The 26,012-nt window shown below is 38.6% G+C and overlaps 1 protein-coding gene and 1 long non-coding RNA gene across 2 annotated transcripts in view; one reads left to right on the forward strand and one right to left on the reverse strand.

The window, feature by feature from the left end:
• The window catches only part of LOC114458685 (uncharacterized), a 196,365-nt gene that overhangs the window by 49,298 nt on the left and 121,055 nt on the right, over positions 1 to 26,012 (forward strand). The window lies entirely within an intron of this gene.
• lmo1 (LIM domain only 1) overlaps positions 6,952 to 26,012 on the reverse strand; it is a 30,507-nt gene continuing 11,446 nt past the window's right edge. Inside the window, exons 2-4 of the mRNA XM_028441090.1 lie at positions 20,044 to 20,257; positions 10,697 to 10,822; positions 6,952 to 7,452 (exon numbers count right to left, since the gene is read on the reverse strand). Of these exons, the coding sequence (XP_028296891.1) occupies positions 7,347 to 7,452; positions 10,697 to 10,822; positions 20,044 to 20,257 (446 nt within the window). The 3' untranslated portion in view covers positions 6,952 to 7,346. The remainder of the gene's footprint in view (positions 7,453 to 10,696; positions 10,823 to 20,043; positions 20,258 to 26,012) is intronic.

The raw sequence follows: 26,012 nt of genomic DNA on the forward strand, positions 1-26,012 counted from the left end.
CAGTTCGAAGATTTTCAAAGACCAACTATTGTGCTACTCGCCAAACTTCCGGTTCACTTCATAACAAGAGTCCTATTTATAAAAACGTTAATAAAGTAATGGAAGACAAGAAAAGATGCTCTTGTTTTGTAACGGAAAATGTGCCGATACCGATACCAGTATCGTGTGAAAGCAGCCTAAAAAGTTTAATAAAAAAGCCCATTATTAGAAAAAGTGGGGAGCTTTTCAGACTGTAAACTGCTTAATGAACAGCACTTCTCTACAGTTATATAATTTGCTTGTAAAAACAAAATGGCTTTATTAGGAATGTGCGATATTTTATCGTCAAAAACATTCTCACCGGTACTAATTTGTCATCCCACGGTATACACGATGAATTCCCATGTCGGAAATTAGCGAGGACCACGGGCCATTTGTCCCTCAATATAGCTAAGAAAGCCCCCCAAAAAAATGTGTTCCACGGGCCAAAACTGCCCCTATTTGTTGTCAACTTTTATTCCCTGGAGTGGAACGTTGTTTACGGAAGCTCTGACGTGCACCGCCACCGCCCCCCCGCACACACCGCCATCCGTCTGTGTGTCAGGTGCCCGTCTCAGCTACCTGAAGCTACTATGCTGCGATACAACATGGACAGCTACTTGGTTAAAACCAGACAACCATCCAACAAAGGGAACCGATTCAAGTTCCTCCGTCAGATCCACCCAAAAGCTAACTATGCTAAGCTAACACACCGACACACAGACTGGGCTAAGAGCTAACGCTAACCACTCCATATAAGGAATAGGCCAAATAAAAAGAACACGTCTTACTGTCATAAAAACACAGAGAGCCATTGATTTGTTTATGGTCAGATTTAACACTTTACTATGGAAGGATAAAAGCTAAACATGTCACACGTTGTGTGAAAATCAATAATAATGTCACTATTAATCCGTCCCAATTTGTGAAACGCAATATTTTTTTAACTACATTTTTTTTTTGTCAATATCGCCCATCCCTAGGCTTTATAATGCTCAACCAGTCAACAGTTTCACAATTCAAAAATGATCTGAAATTTAAAGCTAAGTTACAGTTATTCTGTACAAAATAATAATGCATTAGTAATAATGATGAAATGAACTTTGAAAAAGACCAATGCATGCTCTATGACTAATAGACCAGCTTGTGCTTTTCTTAAGCAATTATTCCAAAACCGAGCTGAATTGAGTTAAGAAACCAAAATGCTAAAGTGCTATTAGTGCTCTTTGTGTCTGTACCCAATAATATGGCACACATTATTTAAATTCAGGGTAATAACAGATAAGTGTGAACATGTTAACTATGTGTTGCCTGTGGCTAAGATTATGCATATTCTACCTACAAACATCCTGTGCCCAGCAATGCATATAAAACTGAAATAAACGGCTACAGATGCATGAGATTACCCTGAAAGAGGTTTGCTTACTCTGTGATCTCATTCTTAAATGAAACCAATTTGCCTAGAAATTGGTTCTAAGGCCTAATGTTGAACTCTGCACAGAAGCTCCACCACTCTCTCTCTCACATCCACACACAGACACACAGCTTTTCACACAACACACTTTCACAGTCACACTGCTTCCACCCCAACCCTCGCTGCAAATCATTTTTGACTTTGAAGTGCTAATTTTGTAAGTTTAGCCAATTTTTATTTGCTGCTTTGAAATGTATCCCCTAAGCTGCTGCACCAGCAATGAAATATACAGACCTTTACAATGAGGGATAAGTGACCAAAATGAGAAGCGCCAGGTTTTCTTCCTATCATTATATAACTGTGAATAATCCCCACATGGCATGTCCCCTGTGCCATCACAGCTTCAATTTATATTTAAAAATATTATGCAGACTTTTTAAACTTTTTGCTTATTCCCCAACCAGCACTACCCAAAGGTATAGCTAATTTAAGATATGTACAATACAATGACGAGCCATGAAAAAAAAATCAGACCATTGCACTACCATTTTTTCATCAGCACTTGATAAACAGCATAACGAGACCAGAGTGTGTAAAAGAGAATGTGTTTCATGACAGGTAAAGAGCTGACCATTGTTCATTCACTGTGATGATCATTTTGATTACATGTGAAGCCTGAAAAACAACACCAAAGAGCCCAAAATAAGACTGTATACAAGATGAATGAAATAAAAACAGGTTCACTCGTAGTTGTAGTGCTTCTGTTGGACTAATGCGAGTTTGCTGTTTTACTACCAATGCGTTTTATGGCCTCGGATTTTCCGTTTCAAAATTTCCCAAAAACTCATTCAGGATTTACCCATTTCCACTTCACGTCCGCATCACTTTTAAAGTGTTTTGTGTTGTTTGCCATTTCATCAACTCTCTCTGTTTAGATGACTTAAAGATGCAGTCCGCAACTCTGAGATCCCTCTCTCCCCCTCCCTCCCCGCTGCTCTCTTGCCCTGCCTCCAAACTTTCCAAGTCCCTCCCTCAGAGGAGCTAACAAGCTAACGTTCGCCAGACAGCAACATCACAGTAATTTAACATGCTCTGTTAAAAGCATTTTACTGCAGCGCTTCTCTCTCTCTATGTGCACACACCTCAGCAACAGCAGCAGCAACAACACAGTGTCACTTACAGCAGCCACATGGAGGCTGCTGCGTGCACATGAACAACACATGCACCACAGAGTGCTAGTGTAACAATTACAAATCCAACATAATGTAAATCAAGCAGCAGTAATTACCTTTCAAGCAGAAAAGTCGCTAATTCCATGTTCTATTCCTCTAGACCATACACTGTAAAAAAGACGGCGCAACAGCCCCGGGAAAGGGGCGGGGCCTGTGAGCAACAGCTGTCAGACAGTCCATCAAACACAATCCTGGCTTTGATTTGTTCTTTTTGCTCAGTCACGGTGCATTCTGGCAATCTGCCAAAGGCTGCAGGAGCAGCAGGGGGGGCTCAAGCCTGTTTTTTTCACAAAATCTAGTAGTTTTATGTAAAGCTGTTTTTGCATAGTGACAGCATTAGCAAATATGACACTTTTATAAAAGTTGCAGACTGCAACTTTAACTGGTTATTAAAGTTCCCGAAATCATACCATGGTTGTGCGGGATTTCGTGCAACCATGGCGCTTGGAGGGGCAAAACTTTTGTAGGGACGTTTCACTAGGTAAACTTATCACGTTTATTTTTTTTTACCAATTTTTTTACAGCTGAATCTGTTTTTGTAACCGTGCCATTTCAGATTTCAAAGCAGTTGTAATAATCTGAACCACCTGTTCATCACAACATATTAAAAACACAGTTCAGATGAAGCTCTGCATGCATTTTCAATCGCAGGATAACATGGTTACTACTCAAAACACAACACGTACTATGAGAACTTGAAGGGTATTGTGAGCAAAACTGGATGTATTTGTTCTTTTTTCACATTTTCTAGACATTCAATCACTCTTTTTCTGGCGGAAAAGAGTATGCAAAAGTTTAATAATTCTGTCATGTTAGGGCCTCGTTTTAAATAAAGAGCAAAAAAAAGGTCAGATTGCTTTTTTGTTTCGGAACTTGAATTCTGTTTTTTTCTGTCTGTTTTCCGTGTTCACATTGGAGGCCCTTGTGTTTGCCTTATGCAACAGAATGCTCTCTTGACAAGTGAACAGACCATAACACGATGAAAGGGAAACAGCTTTACCTGTGCAAAATATTGTCAATGAAGCATTTTGTAGCTGCGAGCAGTAGCATTAGGTTAAACTATCCAACAAAATTTGGTTTAAACCAGTGTTTATAACCTTGAATGCTGCTTTTTTTTCTCACATTATAATATGAAAAATATTATAGTTGCCATATAGTGAAGCTTTTATTTGTCCTTTTTGGTGACTCCTGAGTGCAGTCTCATATGCTTCTACAGACATCTGCCTTATTGTAGCCCCAACAACTGCCAATGAGATCCTTTACGAGTTGATATAAAATAAACTCGTAGAAGAAACTTTACAATTTACAAAACCTCTGTCTCATCAAAATAAAAGAGTTGCAATGTTAGATTGCACTGATTGTCCAGAAGTGTTTCAGAGATAATGACTGTAATTTCCCATATGGCAATAATGAGGTTGATTCCTCTCCAAGAGTTGGACACCACTCCAGATTAGAAAACACACTGGCAGAAGGCTACCTTGAACATTACCTGCTGTAATCAAAATGCATAACTTACTATCAGTTCCTTCTCCCAAAAAACTCTCAACCATTAAATGAAATCCAGTGTAATTAGAGCTGTTACAGTGCTTATGGGCCCAGAATGAAACACAGAGACGCTAGTTTCACTGGAATTCTTTTGGCAGGTTTTGCGTTTATCGGCTCTCCTTGTGGTTTTGCTTCTACCTGCACCTTTTATGACCATGCTCTGGTGACAGCTGTCCCTATGTCAATATGAATGCCTGTCAAGAGAGATTATACATCACTTGAATCGAGGCAGATAATGAGCAAGAGGGAAGGGCACGTTTTAACACCCCCTCGTGTGCAACATATGACACCAGCCAAGCTAATTAGGCAGATGCCATAATGCAGTAATCAGGAACACAGAGGAGGTTAGAGAATTCACAAACTTGAGTCATAACAGCACAACATTTGGTGCTTAAGAACTTCTCCTCCAACACAAGCAGATGGGAAGCTGCAGTCCATGCGTTTTAATATGTGTGAGTATTTATGTTGCGAGTATGCATATATGTGTGTGTCAACCTTCATAACTCTTTGTTGCATGTATTTCATATTTGGCTTTTTGAATTATGAGCAGAAAGCTTGTACACTTGTTATGTGTGTGTGTAAAGTTATGTTCACAGATAAATAATGAAGATAGAGGCCTGCCCTGCGTGTATTGTGACTAATGCATGACAACATGAACAGCTTTAAATCTGAACTTACAGCTGAGGCCAGTCTGTACCTGCTTGAGGTTTCTCCCTCATTATTTTTCAGGAAAATTATCTTTGCACCATATTGCAAGGGGGGCCCCTGATTGTTTTGCTCAGTAAATCAATCCAGGAATTGCAATTAAAATGTTCTCTTATGTGGTATAATTGATGTCTACCTAATCCTTTATTTGCACACCTGCCAGCGAGTCTGAATTTTTAATGAATTCCTAATTAATGCTTTTTGCACACTTGATTTATGTCTTCACAAATTACATTGCAGTGCTGTGTCCTGCTGCTTGTATTCTGCCCACATAATGTCACACTTATTGAAATTTAGACCTAGCCTTATTTTGTCCAAAAGCAAGAAAGACCGTGAATAAGAGATAATGAAGCTTGTAAGGAGTGGACATATAGATGGGGTATGTTTAGGGAGATTTGCTGACTACTGTTAATGACTTTTCTTTTTCTGTGTCCCAGCTCATCATACATCAGATGAGCCACATTTAGAACCCTCTGTGACAGACTCATTCCTTTCCTCTTCATGATCGGCTATATTTGGGACTCATATGGTGGGCATACATTAACAGAGAGCAAGTTGGATGTTACCGTGATTTAATCTTCGAGGTCTACATGACACATACTGTGAGCATTTACAGTAAGAGATAGTCTGAATAAATCCCAGGAAAGCCTTTGATATTTCATGGTTGTGGTGGGTTATGTGAGGGTGTCACGAATCGTGCAGAATATTACTTCACAGAATATATCAAATTTAGGCTGTGCTATCTCTATCTGGCAACTTTGCAATTTAAACGATGTTTCTCAAAAATCCATCCATCCATTTAAAAAATAAAATAAAATTGTATCAGGAAGCACAGACTGTCTCATTTAGGTTAGGGGGCAGGGAACAAAGCTAATACCATAGGTGCAACAAATTTAAAATGTTATGTTTTTTTTCCTTTAAAAAAAAACAACAAAAAACAAAATTGCAGTCTGAAATTTCAAATCATGTATCTTTTTTTTAAGCAGGAAATAAATTAGTACACCACAAACAAACCTAGACAAAGTAAGGAGAAATTCCTAGAAAAAAAACCTATATATACATGTATTTTTTTTAAACTAATTTCATACTAAAAGCATCTACCATAAATACTACTTGTCATCCATATTTTATTATTTGAGATACAATTCATTACTCCTTACATACAGTATCTACTTTAACTTTGAGAATCTGCGTTACACTCAAATATTAAAATGAATAAGTATCTTAGCCTGATCTTGGTTATAGTGATTTAATGCAGGATACACAGGCAGTTTATCAAATGGTTGGGCACAGTACTATTATTAGTACTAAAAGAGCTGTAACCTAATTAGCATCACCATCTTGTATTGATACTCTACAGAGCACCATCTTGTTACTTATCATATTTAGTTTTTATAATATTATACCAGAATGTTTATTTATACATACTGAATTATATTCGGTTTTCCTTTGGTCTGAGTAGAATGACTGGAACTCGGCTTTCTTTAAAAAAAAAAAAAAAAGAAAAAAGCATTTGTTCCACACATTTCAGGTGTGCCTTCATCTTATTTAATGACGTTGTCACACTCTTCTGCAAAAAGAAGAAAAGGTTTCTGTGCAGCTATGCAAAGACAGAGGCTGATGAGCTCCAACTTGATAAGCATTTAGTTTCTGTAATTTATTTGATGTTGCATTTGTTTTCCAGGCCAATTCACCCTGATAATCAGACGGCAATTAGTGAAGCATGAATCACAGAGAGCAGCTCGGCGCATCTCACTCCCTTTCATGACACTTGCACGTCCACGACAACACGGTTTAGAGAAACATTCTTTTATTCCAAATAAAATCTTAATTAGTTCATTTTTAAACAGCATTTCTAATTCCATCAGAACTCTGCAAAAAACAAAAATGTAACAAAACTTGATTTGTTGCATCACCTTTCAAATATATTTTTCTCTTGCAGAGCTTCTTCTTCAGTGCATGATTACAGATCAACATAGGCTCACGTCTTCCAACAACTTTGGTCTTGGTGAGAGGGAAAAAGAAAAACTCACTTTGAACATTTAAGAATCTTTAATTCACACTAGTAATAAAATTGCATTACATTTCATAAAATAAATGTTCCAGTTTATATATACAGAGAAAACAGACTGTACATACCCTCCAGTGAACCTTTTCTAAAAGAAAACAAACAATTTTCACAAAACATACAAGCAATACAGTGCTCAGCTAAGCAGGCACAACTGTACATGAAGATTTGTAACTGCTTAGTGTTGGGGTGTGGGAGGGCCTAGAAGTTTAAACATTTACAATAGCGTCCTTTAGGGACTGATAAAGGGGTCTTAAAAAGTATTGCAGGCAAGCATACAGACGCTTGTCTTTTTCCAAGTGCAGCAGAACATCCATCTTGTGTTTGAAGTGTGGAGCTGATTGTTGCTGCCATGAGGGTCCGACTATTGAACCTGCGTCTCAAAGCTCCCATTCAGCTGACCCTCCTCATAGTCCATTTGACACAAAATCATGTTGTTTTTTAGGAAAAACTTGTCGCCCACGCAGAACCTGTGAATAAAACAAATGAAGACGTCATGAATTAAAGAAAAATCTGTGTTTCCAAAATAATAACCCTTGACTTCCTAGCAATGACGATCAAAATGTAACCGTGTGTGTCATAGTTGATACATAACGTCTCAAATCATTTTAACAATATAAAAAAATCCAATTGCTCTTGAAAAATTCAATTTGAAAGCATTTATTTTCTTTTTTTTTAAAAAAGGTTACGTCCTAACAACCACATCAAGAACTAGGTTTGTTTTGCTTCTCAATTGAATGTACAATATTTTAATCAACTGGTGTAAGTTGAAGTTTCAACATATTTACTTAGTGTTTGCTTTAATAAAGACAATTAGTCTAGTAGTGGGCTGATGTCCTTTCCACTCTCTCGATTGTCTTTTTTGAGTATCTTTCAAAATCAGTAATTTTACTTTACTTTTAGTATTTTTCAACAGAAGTAAAGTAATTCATTACATTTCTGCACCCAACCGTTACTGAGTAAATCATTTTTGTTTTAAAATGATCAAAGGACATTGTGAAGCTACAAAAAAACAAATGACCAGATAACAATCAAATCCATCACATCATAGCTCGACCAACCAGATTAAATGTAATGCACGGCGCCACTCAGTTCAGAGTTTTTTTTTAACAAACAATTTATTTTCCACAAAGGCATCTGTATGAAATAAAAGAAGTTCAAACTGTGACAGATCTGGTCTCTTCCATTTTAAGTTTATTCATGAGATTTACTGTATGCAAGGGCACTGTGGCAAAATGTATTTCCAAAAATAAAAGTGGGGGGTAAAAGTAACTAGTAACTTTTAGTACTATTAAATTGAACTACTTTTTACTTGTACTTGAGTAATTTATGTATGACGTACTTGTACTTGAGTACAATTTCATTCACGTAACAGTACTTCTACTTGAGTATGATATACTGTATCAGTACTCTCTACACCTCTGTGGATAGCTTATGTAAACTAATTATGTTGATTACCGGGGTTCATGTCGTCAACCAAATGGGTAGCAAGTAAAACTCCTTTTCTAATAGATGTAGCAACGTTATACTTATCTTACAGTAAGAAAATGGGGCGTGATCATCCATTAATGGTTAATTGGGGGCTTTAATGTTTATGCAGGTTTAAGTGAGTGTGAATTTCTTGTCTTGCTGTTTTAGGCCAGTGCATTGTGTTCACCTGCCCAGAATAAATGCTCTCATACACTCTGCGTGGATCATGCCAAACCTGTGTTCCCCCACTCTTAAAATAAATAAAGGGTGTGTAGATGATGGGTGGTAATAATCAAGTTTAGGTGGTTTGAATCTACACGTTTGGGTGGAATTATGAGTTTAATCATCACATTCCAGGCTTCTCTCTGTGATCATTCTCGGATGTGTGACTTCAGATAGGACCCTGTTCAGGGTTCCTACAGCTTTAGTCAAATTAAATTCAAGACTTTTTAATGCCATCTGAAAGAAAATTTAAGACTAACTTCACAGTGGGGGGTGTGTGTGTGTGTGGGGGGGGGGATGCCACAACAGTGTTAGGGTAATTTTTTTCTAGTGTTTAGTGCACATGTGCAACTGGCGGCCCCCAAAGTAAACACAAAATTACACAAAAAAACAGACTAAAATAATCAAAATCACTCCAAAAACACAAGATGACTACAAAAATAGGCAGAAATCTATAAAACAACAAAAATACAAAAAATAAAAACCATATTTCTTCTAGTCGCATCTGTGCAAGTGCGTAGAGTGACCTTATTTTTGAAAATCGAAATGGAGGAAACGTGGAGTTGTGCTCTGAGGCGTCCGTGCACGCGTAGCAACAGAGCGCCTGGGGGCGCACCGAGTGGACGGGGGGTGGGCGTAATAGAGCGCCCTGAGTACGCGGTACGCCAATTTAGTCAACTATTCATCAGCATGCATGGCTATGCTGTACACGCAAAAAAAATGGTGCGACCAGTTTATGTGCAACTGAGAAAGTTGGTCGCACCACTGCAACCACTAGCAAAGTTTGTGTAGAGCCCTGTAAGGCCATATTTTTTCATGAATTAAATGCCTTTTAAGACTTTTTAAGGATCTGCGGGAACCCTGCTGTTCTATTTGAAAACAAACGTACAAGTGTTAGCACCAGTTGAAAGCCAAAGTGGCTGTTTATGGTGGGAAATGTTGTTAGCATTGCAAGAGTTCCCCAGTAAACTGCCACAGGATGTGCTTTTCAAAACCAGTCAGGTTCCAGTGCACGAAAAGCTTTCACATCAAACATTAAAAGGAGAAAAATAGCACAGAAGAGCCGGCCTGCTGATGTTGTTCTCTATGATTGTGTTTGTTTGTGTGACACAGTGGACACAGCTCCACATTGTGAGTGAATGGGTGTAAAGATAAGAAGCTATAGCTAAAATGGGTTGGCTTTAGTAATGTGCCAGGGTGGTAACACAGTAAATAAAGCTGGTAACAGCCACAGCCGTGGCAATTCTGTGCCAGATGAGACCTGGCTTTACGTCTGCCAGCTGAGGGAGAGACGGCAGTCATAATTCCCTTACAGCAGGTGTTCACTATGGTAACTGAATCTGGCCTGCAGAAGGTTAATGGGCTTGTGCTGTGTGGGGGAACAGGGTCAGAGCACCCCTGACAAGCATGCAAAGGACACTCTGCACTCAGAGAGGCTCCATTACTGACTGTATATTAATGGGAAAAAGCAATATTTGGGTATGTCATATTCTATGTACATCATGCCATAGGCTTTGTGCTCACTCCAATTTTATAATAGGTCCATTTCGCCATTCACCATGAAACACCATTTCACACCTGTGCTGCTGTATTCTCACTGATGTCGCAGCATATCTCTAGAGGGCTTTTTTGTGGTGCCTTTATGTCCTCCAACACATAAGAACAAGAGCTAATTTTACATCCAGCTGGCTTAAAAGATTTACAGATCCAGCCACTAACAGGGGGGAACTGTTGGCAGCGTGTCATAATAGAAAATAATTAGCAGGGCATTACAAATGCAGCACGGCAGCCCTTTTTCTATCAGCAGAAAAAGAAAAACACATTTTAACTGAAAAACTGAAGTCTGGAATGATGTAATAAAACAAAAATATTTCCAGCCACAGAAAGCTTTTCTGAGAGCTTTATAGATTTAAAACTATGTAGCCACCCTGCCCTTTTAAAACTAGATGCATAGTGTTTTTTGTCAATGTAGATAAATAAATAAATAAAATGCCATTTTGCAGTTGTGATCTCCATCCTTACCTCTGGTTACAAAGCTGACAGGCAAAACAGTCCAAATGGTAAACATTATCTCTTGCTCTCATCACCATTTCAAAGGCTGGGATTAGTTTACTGCAGGCTGCACAGTTCCCCGTTGTACCAAAGAGCCTGAAAGACAGAAAGCAACAGAGAGTTTAAGCCACCTTCCTTTTTTTTTTGCCTTGATGCAATGAAAGAGCAAATAAACATACAACAAAATGACTACAAAGAAATGCCGCAGTTGACGGAGAAATAGGACAAAATTGAAATATGCAGATTGTAAATCTGTCTTGGCATCCAGTTGGTATTTTAGTGAACGCAAGGTACAAACATAGATCTTAATTCCTGGCTAATGATCTAATTAAAATGATCACATGGTTTTAATCTCCTTCTTCAAAGAATTTCCCACTTGCAAAGCAATGAAAACAGGTCTGAGGCAAAAACCATTTGAACTGTGAAAAGTTTTCCCCCTTGAAAACTAGAATTCCTAATGAGTCTGTCTCAAACTAAAAGCCTGCTGGGCTTTTAAAAAGAAAGCAACGTTCTATAATGTAGTCGTAAGGTAAAACAGATTTCTGTTACAAGGATTTACATTCAATTCCTTCTCAGTCTTTGCTCAGTTTTTTTTCAGGTTCATTCAGAGCAGAGGCCGAGACAGTGGATGTAACCTTCAGCTAAATGTTTCCCTGTGAACAGGGTCCCCTGACTGCGACTTGTTTGGGCTGATTAGGTAGGATTTGAGTCATAGTGGTCACAATCACAGCACAAACACAAGCAATGGTGTAGATCTTTCATCCTCCAAGTAAAGTGCATTCACAGTCAGATTAACATTTTCGCTCTGCAAGAACCAGCCCTTAATTTGAAGATCCAAAGCTGCAGATAGATTCATGTATTCTGCAGCAGGAAATGGGCAGACAGCTTCACAGATTTGCAAAAAGGGGATAAGTCAACTGCAGCTTGTCATCCCTACCCTATGTAAAACACTTTTCCACAAACTTGTTGAGTTCAGACAGAGGCGTTGCACTGTTGATATTCTGCCTTGTATTGCTTGTCCCATTCAGTTGCTTTCACCTTGTTAAAGAAAACATCTACCCAGCGGTTCTGCTTCTAATTAGGGGGCCGCTGCCCCAGAGGAGCCGAAGAGACAGAAACAGAGGGAGAGAGGTTGTTATGTTCCATGAGAAGGATTCGCAGGGTGTTAAACTGAGACATTGTTACAGTAACTGGTTACTGTTCCAGTCTACAACAGTGTGAATGTGCCCTAAAAGGGCTTCTTTTTTTTTTTTTTTAATAGGAGAAAGTCATGACAACTGTTGGTCATTGAGGTTGTTCCAAACATCCACACATTCAGTATTGATCCAAAAACAAACACACACACAGGACCCAATTTTGCACAAAAGTCAAAGCATATGGCATCCACTAAATATCTGCTATCTAAGGTGTGGAAAAGCTGGGACCACAGCAGGCCACCAGTGGCATTCTCCCCATTACAGGGCTTTGTCAAATCCCCTTATTAATTCATAGATTTGTTTACCCTGTTGGTGCAAAACACAGCACTTACCAGTACTGGTCCTTTAGACATGTAAAGATGAGTTACCTAAAATATTGGGTAAAAAATGGCAACAAATACAGCAAAGGTGAAGTAGGCAATGGTGGCAGCAGAGAGAGGTTCTCTGGTTCTCAACATATAATTCACCAATACTGCAAATATTAAAAATTATATCAGGAAAGCGCATTAACGCCCATGTTTTGTTTGCTTACCAATGTATAAGCTAGCCATTCATCATGTTTGCTGTTCTTTTCTAAGCATATTTTTAGGCGGGGCTACCGCACTCAAAACCCCACTCACTTTGTTCTTTTTCTCCTTTTTATTTGTTGTTGTTCTTGTTGTTGTTGTATACACTCGTTAAAATTGCTACTCCTCTGTTATTCGTAAACGGATCGGGCTGAAATTTCGTAGATATAATCTATGGATGTGTACGCATCGACGCTCGGAGCCAAATTTTTTTATTTGGGCCTGAAAAATTGAAAGGTTGGCCCATAACCCCGTGCCTGTCACAGGGGGAACCAGGGGGTCCCATTTTTCAAATGACTACTTCTCCGTTAGTTCTCATTAGATCGGAATGCAGTTTGGTATGAATACTCTATGAATGAATATGATGAGATCCTCTCAGCCCTTTTTTTAAAAAAAAATGGGGACCCCCCCATTTCCAGTAATTTCCAAATTTATGGGAACATAGTCGTGTGATATATCGTTTCAAAGGTAATTCAACGTAGATTACGATTATGCCTCCCACTGCCCTTTTTTCGGCAATTTCCATTAAAGTAGTTTTCACATTTATTTGTGAGTCAAATATTGCGACAGTTGGTGGTAGCAAATCATTGACACACCAATATATGAATGGGGCCCATTACTCCGTATGTGCTACGGGGGCCCAATTTTTCAAATTACTACTCCTCCGTTAATGCTCGTTGAATTGGGCTGTTATTTGACATGGATGTTCTATGAGCATATGTCAAGAGCCTTTTGGAGACCCTTTTTTACTCGGTGGAACCGAGTCATATGACTGAATTCTCGGGAACATGGTACGTGCTATTCGGCACAGAGACGTTCCACGGGCGTGGCGGTAGTTCATCAACTTGTTTTCAAGGCTGAAGTACAATTTTTATTCTATATTTGCAATACATATTGTTATCAAACTATCACTTTGTTCCTCAGAAGGGCTTTTAACTTTTGCAGGGCATTTCTTGCTACAGTTCATGTAATGCTAAATTAGGGTAGCCTCAAAAGTACAGTTTATAAGTTTGTTTGTTTAATTTTTATATATAAAAGGTGAGTTTGTATGATAACGCTTTATTTAAAGTTTTTCCATAAGGCTGACATTACGCTGTCATTATCTGTCATTAGCATGAATAAGGTGTCATGAAGGCTGTCATTAAGTGTTGTTCGCTAAATTATGACACCTTTCATTAAGTTATGACACCTATGGAAGTTGGTATGTATTTTTTGGGTTAGGTGGAGGGATCTAGTGGGGTTACGGTAACAAAGGATTAGATTTGGGTTACTAGCAACACTTAAATAGTAACTAAACCTCAAAACCACTTTTTTCTTCTGAAAACAAATGTATTTGGGTATGAAGTAGTGCTGTTGATTGATCCTGGTCCAACTCTCAACATTTTCGTCAAAGTGTTTCAATTTGGCATATTTTGTTGTAAAATGTCAGTGACTGCCCTCTATGGGTTGAAACCTGGATATTACAATTGATTTTTGCTATTGGCTGAGAACAAGATCATGTGATGTTTTGGGACCAACTTACGTCACAAACAAGCACTGTTAGTCCCGCCCCTTTTATAAAAACTAACTCCTGAGAGAAGAGTGAATAGAGAGGTGTATTGAGTAATGAGTAGCTAGGTAACATAGCTTAGATTGTTTATTGAAAATTTTATAGTATAGACTGGGCATGTCTTAACTTCTCCAGGAGCCCCACCCATAATCAAGGTATATTTTGAATATCCCTCCGAGTGACAAGTCAGGAGAAAGCAGGGGTTTAATTATTCTTTAAGACAGCCTTCATGACACATTTTTCAGGAAAATGACAGGTGTCATGTCATAGTAATGTCAGCGTTATGTATAAAAAGCGTAATGTTTTTCACATATTTTTTTTGTTTGGCACAAAAGAAGTTTGTTTGCGAGTCACTAAAACATTCTGCCTTTTTGATAAAAACCCAAAAAGCTCTCGGTGTCATCCTGATAGTTAGAGACTTCGCTGTTTCTCACCAAGCTGGGCTCCTAGGCCACATACAGTGATGACCTTTTCTCTTCCTCAGGGAATCCGAGTTATAAAAGAGCATAGAGAGCCTTGGTCACTCACTGAGACCGACATGCGCACACCTTTACCAGCATGGAGGATTATTCTAACCCATCTCCATTATAACCCGCTGGGTTGCAGACACGGCGTTCAGCTGATACATACAGGTTGTGAAAGCGCCTGGTGGGGAAGCCCAGCTTGCTGCTGACTCTAAGCTTTACCTTTGGTGAAAGCTGTGGGTCACATCTGTGGCAGCTTTTTACCTTGCACCTCCATCTAGATTCTCTGCAAACCAATAATTCGTATACTGTGGGTACAATCTTGGTTCTGCTTTATTATGAGGAATTTGTCAGTGTGCTATTCATGGATTTATAACCTCCATGTCTGCTGTAGCCCACATCTTTCAAACACATAAAGTGTTGCCTGATAACAGTAAGGGGAAAATAGTGAACAAAACAGATACAGATCTTGGGTTTTGAAAGTAGTCACACCATTGTGTTATGTTCCCTTCACTAACAATGACCCTTTTCTAATCACCTTAATTGTCTTTAAGTCCTACATCAATCCCCTTCTTTTATGCTAACCTGATTTCCTTATCTGCTTTGTGATTTACAATCACAGGCATAAATTTGCCACAAAAGAGCAGGAGTGTGAGAGAGCCCTGGTGGTAGAGCTACATCTCTTTCACACTATTCTATGGCCAACAGTGGATGTGTCAGGGTTATAATGTGGCATCAACGTATGCTTTAATTGAGCTACTTGTGTTAAAACGAGATTACAGCCTGACATTACTGTTCAAACACATTAGACCGCACTCTTCCTGCTTCTGCTATGCTAAAAGCAACCAGAGAGAGAGAGAAATAGAGTGCCGCGACAGCAATAGAATGATGACTAACATGGGAGGTGGCATTGGGTTGATTAGTAAGTACATTTTCACAGCAAAATAGTAAAACTTTGACAAATTACCACAAAGATAAAGAAGTAAGAAACATTAGGTGAACCTGATTAGGCTTCTTTTTGTGAATGAAAGCCTTTAACAGAGTGGGAGGTAATTAATAAATTTCTACAATACATAATGAAACCAATACACTACAGTCCTTTATTTAGGTAAAAAACATACGCAGCAAATAACAATAACTTTTAGAGAGAAAACCTCCAATCATCCTCTTTGCCAGATATTGTCATTTATCTGGATTAGTGATCCTGGTCATGGTACCACGATCTTTCAAATAAGATATTTCTATCTCCATTAATAAATGATACAGTAGGTCCAAATGTATGGGCATCACCAGATGAAAATTGGTGAGGTAATTGAGGAACCAAGCTAACACAACGGATTCAGATTTCATAAAGATCAGTCAATTACGAACTGAGATTTATATTTATTTGTATTTTTGAAACTCAGAATTGGTATTTTGATCCAATCCCCTCTAAGATTTAATGGAATCGTCCATTATATGAGGTCTGTCTTTGGTTATTATTTTTGTCAAAATGCAATTCGTACTCTTCACGTACTCCTGCAAACAGACAAACAAACTGTGAAAATATAGCCTCCTTGGCGGAGGTAATAAAATAATTAAAATACATTTTCTAAAACTACATAAAGGCTGCTAAATATTGAAAACACTATTTCTTTAGTCAATTTTAAACTTTGTCATGCTCCAACAACAGTGAAACAGCTTCTTAAAAAAAAAACCCTTGCTTAAAAAAACATGAAATCATTCCATTAAAATTACTTTTAACTAGTTTGAATGGACTAATTTCTGAAAAATTCCATGCATTGTTCTGACTTGTCCTGTATTGTAGGAGTGCAGTGGTTCATGCACTTCAATTTCACTGGTCATTTGGATTAAATTGTTCAAATACTTTTTATAAACTCAGCCACTTGAGGTGCAACTGGTCAATCATCATCAATGTGTTTGTGGAGTTTTTTCCATTGGAGAAAGTTTAGTTTGGATTTTTACATGTTTCAAGCTGTGGCATCTGATTACCTCAGTGGCAACAATCAGAGACATTTTTAAATCAACACTTTGGTTTCATCGTTTTCTTTTCATTGTTGGTTTGCATGCTGTGCTTTTCTTTTCTTTTTTTTAACTAAAGGCTCCTAAGTGTTAAAGGTTATATTGTTCAGAATATCAATTCTGAAAAATATAAAAAAATATATATAAACTATGTATAAACGTATTTTAATTAAGATCAAACTCCAACAAGTTGTCTTTATCTATAATTACAATATAAACATTTTCCCAAGTTTTTGGTCGTGGCTTGCTTTTAAAGGTGGACGAAGTGCGACTCTTTATTAAAAAAAAAAAAAAAACAACCCAAATATTCTCTGTCCTAATTCCTGCTAATAACCAGACCCTGCAGCGTCTTTATCTATCTATCTATCTATCTAAAAATGAAACCCAGTGGAAGTTGAGTCGGACGACAAAAAGTCCTCATTCCATTGTTATTGAGTTATCACATTTTGTCTTTAGAGTATAGATGGGTTTCTTTAGCTCTTTCAACTTAATGCTTTGCCAACTTCAAACCCTTAAAGCTCCGACAGAGCATCATCTCCCTCTCTGTGTTTCCTCCCTCAGATTGGGCTGCAGCTCTTGAAGTTTTTTTTTTTTTACCTGTTCTCTAAGCTCTTTGAGACACCCCTGCCTGCACAGGGTTTGTCAGATTTCATAAAAGGGAAAGCTGTTAATGCATGCATCGCATGTTCTGACCTTCCCAAACAGTTGTGTCTTTTTGAAAGTGTAAAACCTTTCTATTTAGATCTATCTCGCCCTCTAAAAAAGAAGCAACTGTTGGAGAGAAAAAGAATAGAGCAACTGTTTTAAATCCTAAAAGAGCAAAGAGGGGATGGATTTAAAAAACAGTCACATCCAGATGGAGCTATCATCTTAGCACAGCTATTTCCCCCCTTTTGTGGATAACTTACATTGTTCATTACCTTGAGAATGTTCTCTTTATAGTTAATTATTCTCCATCTTGATAAGTGAGTGACTATTATATCCTCTCTGATATATGAAATGAAAGATTAAATGATTTCTAGCTCGAAGTAATAATGATCAAACTACGTCTATTATTGCCAACCCTCTGGTAAAGTCATCCAACCTTTGGTCCTATTCATAGAGGAAGTGTCTAATTAATCTGCTATTCTTGTTGTTGATGAAAGAACGGATCCAAATGGCTGAAATCACACTCTTGATAGCAGGATGTGAACATCAGGTAGATTAGGCTTTTAAAAGGCTGCGATAGGACACTGAAGGAGCTGTGCGAGCCTACTTAGTGTATGCGTTCAAGTGTAAGATGCAGGGTAGTGTGGGCGCATTCACAAAGTTGCTAATGCCACTGAAGGACAATCCACAGATGGAGCTCCTATAATTATTAATGTGAGGATGGCTAGGCTCCAAAGCCTGGGAAATAACCAAAGTGTGTTTGATCCACTGCTTGTCTTTAATGAAGTGCAGGAAGCTAATTCAGTGAACAGATTTAACTTCATTACTGCAGGTGAGCGGAGCATTCGTCTCATTGTTCAGAGAAGAGGAAATGAAGGAAGGAAACTGGTGCAGGATGAAAACTACATCACCTACTTTTGAATACTCTGTTCTCTAAAACTGCCTCATCTCAAAACGCAAGGCAAGGATTTTAATTTGTTCCATAATAGAATTCATCTCAAGCATCTCATCCATTAAGTGTTCTGCATTTGTCGCAGGCTGAAGAGCAGGCAAGTGGGATGGATTTCATTAGACTATCTGGGGCAGCAAAGGGGTGAAAGGAGCCATCGAGTTTTTTCCCTTTTCATTTTTATTTTAGTATTACTGTCTTGATTTCTTATGTCATTCTCCCTTTCTCAGCACCTCTCTGACCTCTTTATCTTACTGGTCTAATGTGAGAGAAAGCTTTTCCATCTACCTTTCCTCTGCAAGTTTGGCACTTTTAGCTTCAGGGTTGGGGTTGCTGTCCTTTAAGCTGATGTATTTTATAAAGTAAAACTCCGGGCTTCATCATTTTTTGCCTTCTCTTGGTCATTTGCCCATTTATTACTACCTCATCTGCACCATTTGCCCCTTCTGGGGGCAACATCGGGTCTTTCCTGACCCCTCACTGCATCTTAAAAGCATTAATGGTAGGTGGGGGGCTGATGGATGGTAATGGCCTATCTCAAAGCAACGTCCCTAAGCGCCTCTCAAGTGGGCTGTGAGCTTCTTCCAGGTCAGAGCAAAAGCTGAGATGAAAGTGAAATGTCACTTGAAGGCAAGACTGAGATAAAGCGAAATGTTATGTTAATTTAGATTTGCTTGCACTTGATTTTAGCACAAGACTTTAAATTTATAATAAACTCTAAACCCAAACTTCATTTAAACATGTATGAACTGAGAGCCAAGAAAGAAAATGTCTCTCAGTTAATTTAAAGGAAAAGGAATAAGAGCGAGGACACTTCTGGATATAGAATTTCAGGATGGGGGTGCTCTGGTACCACATCCCTAAGTTGGCCCCTTGGGGACTCTCTCTCAGAAAGGGAATGTGACCTAACGCCTAGGAAATGGTCATGTTTAATTAAACAAGCAGATGGTAGGGGCATCTGAATTGGCGGGGGGACTTTGGAAGAAACAAGACTGCCTGAAGGTTTCTTAAAGCTTACAACTCAATTATGACTGAAACCATGTCCGTTTGGTGACACAAGTCCTGTGTGTTCATGTAAACTCAGAGGTGATGAAAGGAAACCATCAACAGTACAATCCTTCAGGGTAAACTATTTTAATGTCAGGATAGTAGATGAGGCTCAATTTGTTCATGAAAATCAGTTCATAGTAACCTTTAAAGAACCTTTTGAGCCGTAATGGTGGACATTAGGGAATTAACTATTCTGAAAATGTTCCTAATTGTTGATCAATGATTTAATCAAACACATGAGGAATTACCTAATGTATTATTGAGAAACATTATTTCATCAATACACATTTAATTTTTAATTTTTAACTTTTTACATTTATTTTTTACAAACCACAATCTCTAGGCCAAGTGTTTTACTCATGTTAGTGGTGTTTGCAGCTGCCTTATGATACATCATCAATTGGAAAAAAAATAATATAATTCATAAAATGGACATCTGTGATACTAGTTATGCATAACAATTTTTTTTGGGTGGGGCCTGTGAAGTCATTGCGTATTTATGAACACAGTGATATGTCAGGATGAAACATTTTGTTTTGAAGGTTGAAGGACTTACAACAATTTATGAATTTGTGAAACTAATTATCAAAGTCTTTTCCAATCAGCTTTCTGAAACACTCCAACATTACTTTCTCCAATGTGCATGGGAAAATATAATTATGAGTTATGTACTGCTATAGTTTCACATCTAAAAAGTCTTTGCACATTAGCCAGTGTCCGAGAACCACAGGGAACATTTACCAGAAAATCATGTTAGAAAAAAAACTGAACAAAGAAAGAGTTTTTTTTTTTTTTCTTGCGGCAAAGCTCTGGGAATCACATGGCTTTTGTGTTTGTTAAGTGTAGAGAAATGTGATTGTGTGTCTTTCTTGCCTCAGGTAGTCCCTGCGACAGAGGATGAGGTTGGCTTTCGTGTAGAGGGTGGAGCCCACCTCCCCCAGGCGGCAGTCACAGCAGGCACATTTCAGACAGTCCTCATGCCAGTATTTGTCCAGGGCCTTGAGCAGGTAGCGGTCTTTAATCTTGCGATTGCAGCCAGCACACCCCTTCTGTTTCCCTTTCGGCTGGACAGAGAGCATTGGCACACCTGTAGTGATAAGGAGACAAATAACCATGCGTGATTTACGGCCCGGGAACACGAGTGACTTTTCGTGTTCTTTTTCGATAAGGTGAAACGCTTATGGAGGTATGTGCGCCTGGCCTCGCACTTGGCCACAGATCACCGCCACAGAACACGGGTAAAGTGTTTCATATGCATTAAAAAAAATACAACAGACTTCCGTGTAGATACGAGCACAGGTCATACTGGACTAAAGCTTGACTTATTTGTTCCAATGTCAACATGCTGTAGTACATAGATACATGATCACTTGTGGCAGGCTTCAATGGAAGTTTAATGCTTATGTGTTGGAAGACTTACTAAATCTGTTACCCTCCAATAATTGTTACATTTGATAAAATAATAAAGTATGTCTCATCGATGAATAAATCAAAGATATTTCCTTGAAAAAGATACATTTTAGTTTTAATCTCTATCGTAAACTCTCCATTTGTTGACATTTTAACACATTCCATTGTGGGAAGTGTTTTCACTTCACTCTATCACAAGAATACCGGGAACAAAAATAGCTTTAAGCGAATCACTGTCCATTTAGTCTGAAACACAAGAATTCATTTCTATGCATCAGTTTATGGGACTCCCCATCCAACAATGCAATGCATGAAAATGTAAACAAAAAGAGTGTTTACAGAAGAGATAAAATCAAACTTTCAAGTGCCAATTTTGACCTTTTTTTTTCTTTTTTGAGTAATTGATGTTCAATTCATTGATCTATGATTTTATCGTATAAAAATCACCATGGGGAACAGCTTTGAATAACACTCCATGTTTATTTTTGCTTACTGTGGTATTTACAACCAACAGTGAGTTAGTTACCTACCATTTCATTTCACTCAGCTGTCCACAGCTGTAAAAGCTCCTCATGGGCTTTGTTTGGTATAGATTAACATTAACCTTTTAAAAAGCCTCTGACCACAAAAACGCCGCGGCCAGACCCTAGTGAGATATGTTATGGCCTAAGTGCTTTTTAGCATACACTCACTTTGTGCTTGGTGGGTACACACACAGACAGACACTGACACACTTTGTGCACAAACCACAAACACACACACACAAATAGCACTCCCCACGCAGAGCATTACAGCTTTTCCTCCTTTTACACTTATCTGTGCTCATGTGTCTGCAATGAGCAAGCATAAGTTACCAAACTCGCAAATTGCCCTGCTGTCATGCAGTTCCCCTTTAAGTGTGCCTTTTAGCCTCCTAAAGGACAAATAAAGTCCATTTAATAACTGCACTAAACACGAATAGTCTACGTGTGGTTGACATTTGTGTTTGGACTAAAAGCCCCCCTCAGGCCACTGCTGGTACAGAGGCAGGGGCGCGCAGCTCTCCTCTGTAGCACTAACAGGTCTGCCACAGCTGAAAGCACAAGACAACAGCTCTTAAGACACTCTCTCACACACTGAGCTATTGATCCTTCTAAAAGAACACACAGTGGACGCCACTTGCCACTCTACTTTCCAAACACATTTCTCTCTCTCTCTCTTTCTGAAAAAGAAAAAAAAAGACTGGACACTGCATCACAGGGGGTTAGCCCAACAATTTAAAAGTGTGGGTTTCCATAAAGGCCAATTTTACAGACATTTATACTGAAGTTTATGTGAAATGTCACCATATTACTGCTGTGCTTTAAAGGACAGGCGCATTTTGTCCAAACTAGATGCAGTTTTTACATTTACATTTCTATTCCAGTGAAGTCCACAGAAACTCAACAACTTCATTCTTCCATTTAATGAGAAATGTGAATATGGTCAATTGGTATTTACACTGACTATGTCTGTGGTTTGACGTGTGATAAATTCAACCTTTGCCGAAAGACAGAACTGCTTCACTCTGTGCAGTATTTTCCACTAACTTTGACGACTGGGCCATCCTTTACAGAAATGAAATGCCACTTTTCAAAAGACTTCTGAAATAGCAAATCATCATGAAATTCTCTCCCTTTCTATAGCTTTCACACGCACGCACGCACACACCTATGTGGACCCTCAAAGAAAGAACCTTATTGAATCCAGATTTGAATTGTAACTTTTAGCTTCTTCAAATTTATAATGCTTTGAATATTCGAAAAGAAAACGGCATTCCTCACCTTTAAAAGAGGTGAAAGAAATGAGAAAGCTTGTTAGTTAACTTTATGGTTTAGGTTTATATGTCAGCGAGTGTTCCAGTATATGCCGTCTTATTTCTTTATCAAAAGTGCAAAGGGGAGGCTAATTGGTGCAGTGCTTGTGATAGGAGCCATTAATTAGTGTTCAGCCTGCCTTTCAGCTCCTTCACCTCGCTCCTTTCCCAAAAGGACCTCTTGAAGCTGGCGCATTAGGATCACAAACCCTTCTATAAATATCAATGGTGTAAACGAAGGTAAAAAGCTTCAAATTCCAGCCACACAGGATAAGGGCGGACTCCACCTGTATTTCATGGCTTGTTAGGGGAACTCTCTGCAGGTATGCCAACCATGCTCACCTGACAGGCTTCCACAGAACTAAAACCAGCTTAATGAGGATGGCTAAAAAAAAAAGCTTGTCTGTATGTGGGTTTGTGTGTGTACACGTGCAAGTTATACGCGTGTGCTTCAAAGAAAAAGAAAGAAGTTGCTGAATTTCCCACGTGGATCACAAAAATCTTTAATTTCCCTTTTATGACACCTAATTAGTTATTCTGTTCAAAAATCTTTGCTTTAAATGAGAAAACTAATTATACAAAAAGGTCATTCCTCCACCTCCAGAGAACTACTCCTAAATGGTTAAGAACACCGCATGCCACACATTTCTTCAACATGTCGCTTGTGTTTTACATCACATCTGAAAAGGCCAAAGCTTAACCTATTCCAGAGCCGCTGGATGCAGCTCACCCTTGCTAGAGGTTGCACATTTTAAAACCTCGCTCACGACGACTCGGGCTGTCTTTGTGCAACCTGGGTTCTACGTTTGTACTAAGTCGGACATCCATGTATATATCCTGTCTCTTCACACTTGGCTAGAGGAGAAAATCTCCATAGAGGAATAACTTATGTCTGCAAGGAAATAAGCGCACCCACTCATTTTTGTTGAAGCCTCTGTAAGAAGCAAATATGAGTTTGATGTCTTGTACCAAAGCTGCTCCTGAATAAAACACTTTATTAACGGCGTGGTATAACGAAAACCTCCTAAACAAAGAGCAGCGGGCGGAAAAAAAGATTGAGTCACATTAATGTCCTTTTCAATTCCCCTATTGCCACAAGACATTTTCTTGCACCTGTCACCACTCCCAGCGCTCAGTCGAACAGCAGTGCCGAACAGAGCCTCCGATTCTTACCACCTCCGAGAAAGAAAAGCTGCATTATGAAAGGAACCAGCCGACTATGAGGCAGCCTCCACTTAATCCAATCCATTTAACAGATACAAGTGCGGCTGACCTTCCTGTGTCATTTGATGTCACCAAAAGCATGCCTCTCCACATCACGATTCCTTCTCCAACAAGGGATGCTTTTTACCTCTCAGAGTGGAGACAACACTTGCCCTGCCAAATATTCTTTCAGAGAAGGAGTTAATGCAGCTTCTTTAATTCCTGTGGTGACAGGTAACACAGGTAAAATTGTGAAATTAAAGAAAAGCAAAAAGCTTTATAGAGATAAAAATTTGACTCCTATAACATGTCATCCAAAAAGTCCACCAGTGTCTCCAGTAAAGTCTTTAAAATTAGCTCTTCTTAATGTTAGATCTCTTGTTAACAAGTCACTACTAATTAATGATATTATTTTGACACATCACTTGGACTTTTTATTTCTTATTGAAACGTGGTTGAATGATGGTATCAGTAATACTGTTCTCAATGAAAGTGCACCACAAGACTTTATTTATTTAAATAAGTGTCATACTTGCAGGAAAGGTGGTGGAGTTGCTGCCATTTTTAAATCAATATTTCAGTGCAAAGAAATAATATTTGGGGATTTTATCTCCTTTGAATATATGTCATTCTTACTGAAGGGTGATTCAAGAGTTCTGTTTTTAGTCGTTTATAGACCCCCAAAATATTCTGGAGAATTCTTGGATGAGTTTGCTGAACTGCTGTCAGCTGTATGCACTGAATACAACTTTTTAATAATAACAGGTGACTTAAATATTCATGTAGACAATAACATGGACAATACTGCCAAAGAACTGTATGCTTTAATGGATACTTTTGGTCTTACACACACTCAAGGTCACACTTTGGATCTGGTTATCTGTAAAGGTGTTGAGATCTCTGCTGTTGATGTAAGAGACTTAGCTCTATCTGATCATTTCTGTGTCTTTTTTGACCTAGAGACTGTAACATCTGTTCCCCCTAGTTATGTGTGTTTAAAGAAAAGGTACATAAATGAGAACACAAGTGCACAGTTTATGGAAGCCATAGCAATGACACCAACATTGAGTGCTGAGACGGTTGATGATCTTCTGGATGAGTATAATAGAAAAGTCTGTAATGTCATAGATGTGGTGGCTCCAATCAAAACTAAGAGAAAACCAAACACACAGAAAACACCTTGGAGGAGGACTGAGATAATGCAGAATTTGAAATCTGACTGTAGAAGAGCTGAGCGTAAATGGAGATCAACAAAACTCCAAATTCATCTAGAATTGTACAAAATAAGTCTGCGAAAATTCAATGATGGCTTGTTCAAAGCAAGGCAGCAATACTTTTCTGAAATTATTGCCAAAAATGTCAACAACTCTCGCACGTTGTTTTCTGTTATTGAAAAGCTCACAACCCCCCCAGATCAGATAGCCCCTGAATTACTGTCAGCTGGAAAATGCAATGAATTTGCTGTATATTTCAATGAAAAAATACAATCAATAAGGTCAAACATCAGAACAAACCAGCAAAATCACAAAATCAACAGCTTCAACCACTGAGGGATGAGTCAACTACAATGTTAAAGTTTATTACAGTGAACCCAAAAACAATAGAGGAGACTGTTCAGCAGCTGAATCCATCAACGTGTTGCCTTGACACAATACCCTCAAACTTCTTTAAAACTGTTGTAAAGTCAATTGTCACTGATTTGTGTCAGATAATTAACTGCTCATTCCAATCAGGCACCGTACCAAAATCCCTGAAAGTAGCTGCTGTGAAACCTCTGTTAAAAAAGAGAACACTGGATGCCTCTGTACTGGCTAACTATAGACCAATCAGCAACCTTCCATTCATGGCCAAGATCATTGAGAAGGTGGTTTTCAACCAACTGAGTCAATTCTTAACCTTCAACAAAATATTTGATAAATTTCAGTCAGGTTTTCATTTTCATCACAGCACTGAAACTGCTCTTATCAAAGTGATCAATGACATAAGGTTGAACACTGATTCAGGAAAAGTATCTGTTCTCATTCTGTTGGATCTAAGTGCTGCATTTGACACTGTAGATCATACAATTTTGTTGCACAGATTGCAAACATGGGTTGGACTAAATGGAAAAGTAATGCAATGGTTTAAGTCATACTTGGAGGAGCGAAGCTATTTTATAAGCATTGGAAACTTTGAATCTGACAGATTACCAATGTCCTGTGGGGTTCCTCAGGGATCTGTTCTTGGACCCCTTCTGTTTAGCCTTTATATGCTTCCTTTAGGACAAATTTTACAGAACTGTAAGGTTGATTATCAGAGCTACGCAGATGACACACAACTATATCTATCACTGAACCCAGATGACTATGGTCCCATTGAGGTGTTGTGTGACTGTTTAGAAAAAGTAAACTGCTGG

This window comes from Gouania willdenowi, chromosome 3 (assembly GCF_900634775.1).
Source record: "Gouania willdenowi chromosome 3, fGouWil2.1, whole genome shotgun sequence".
NCBI lineage: Eukaryota > Metazoa > Chordata > Actinopteri > Blenniiformes > Gobiesocidae > Gouania > Gouania willdenowi.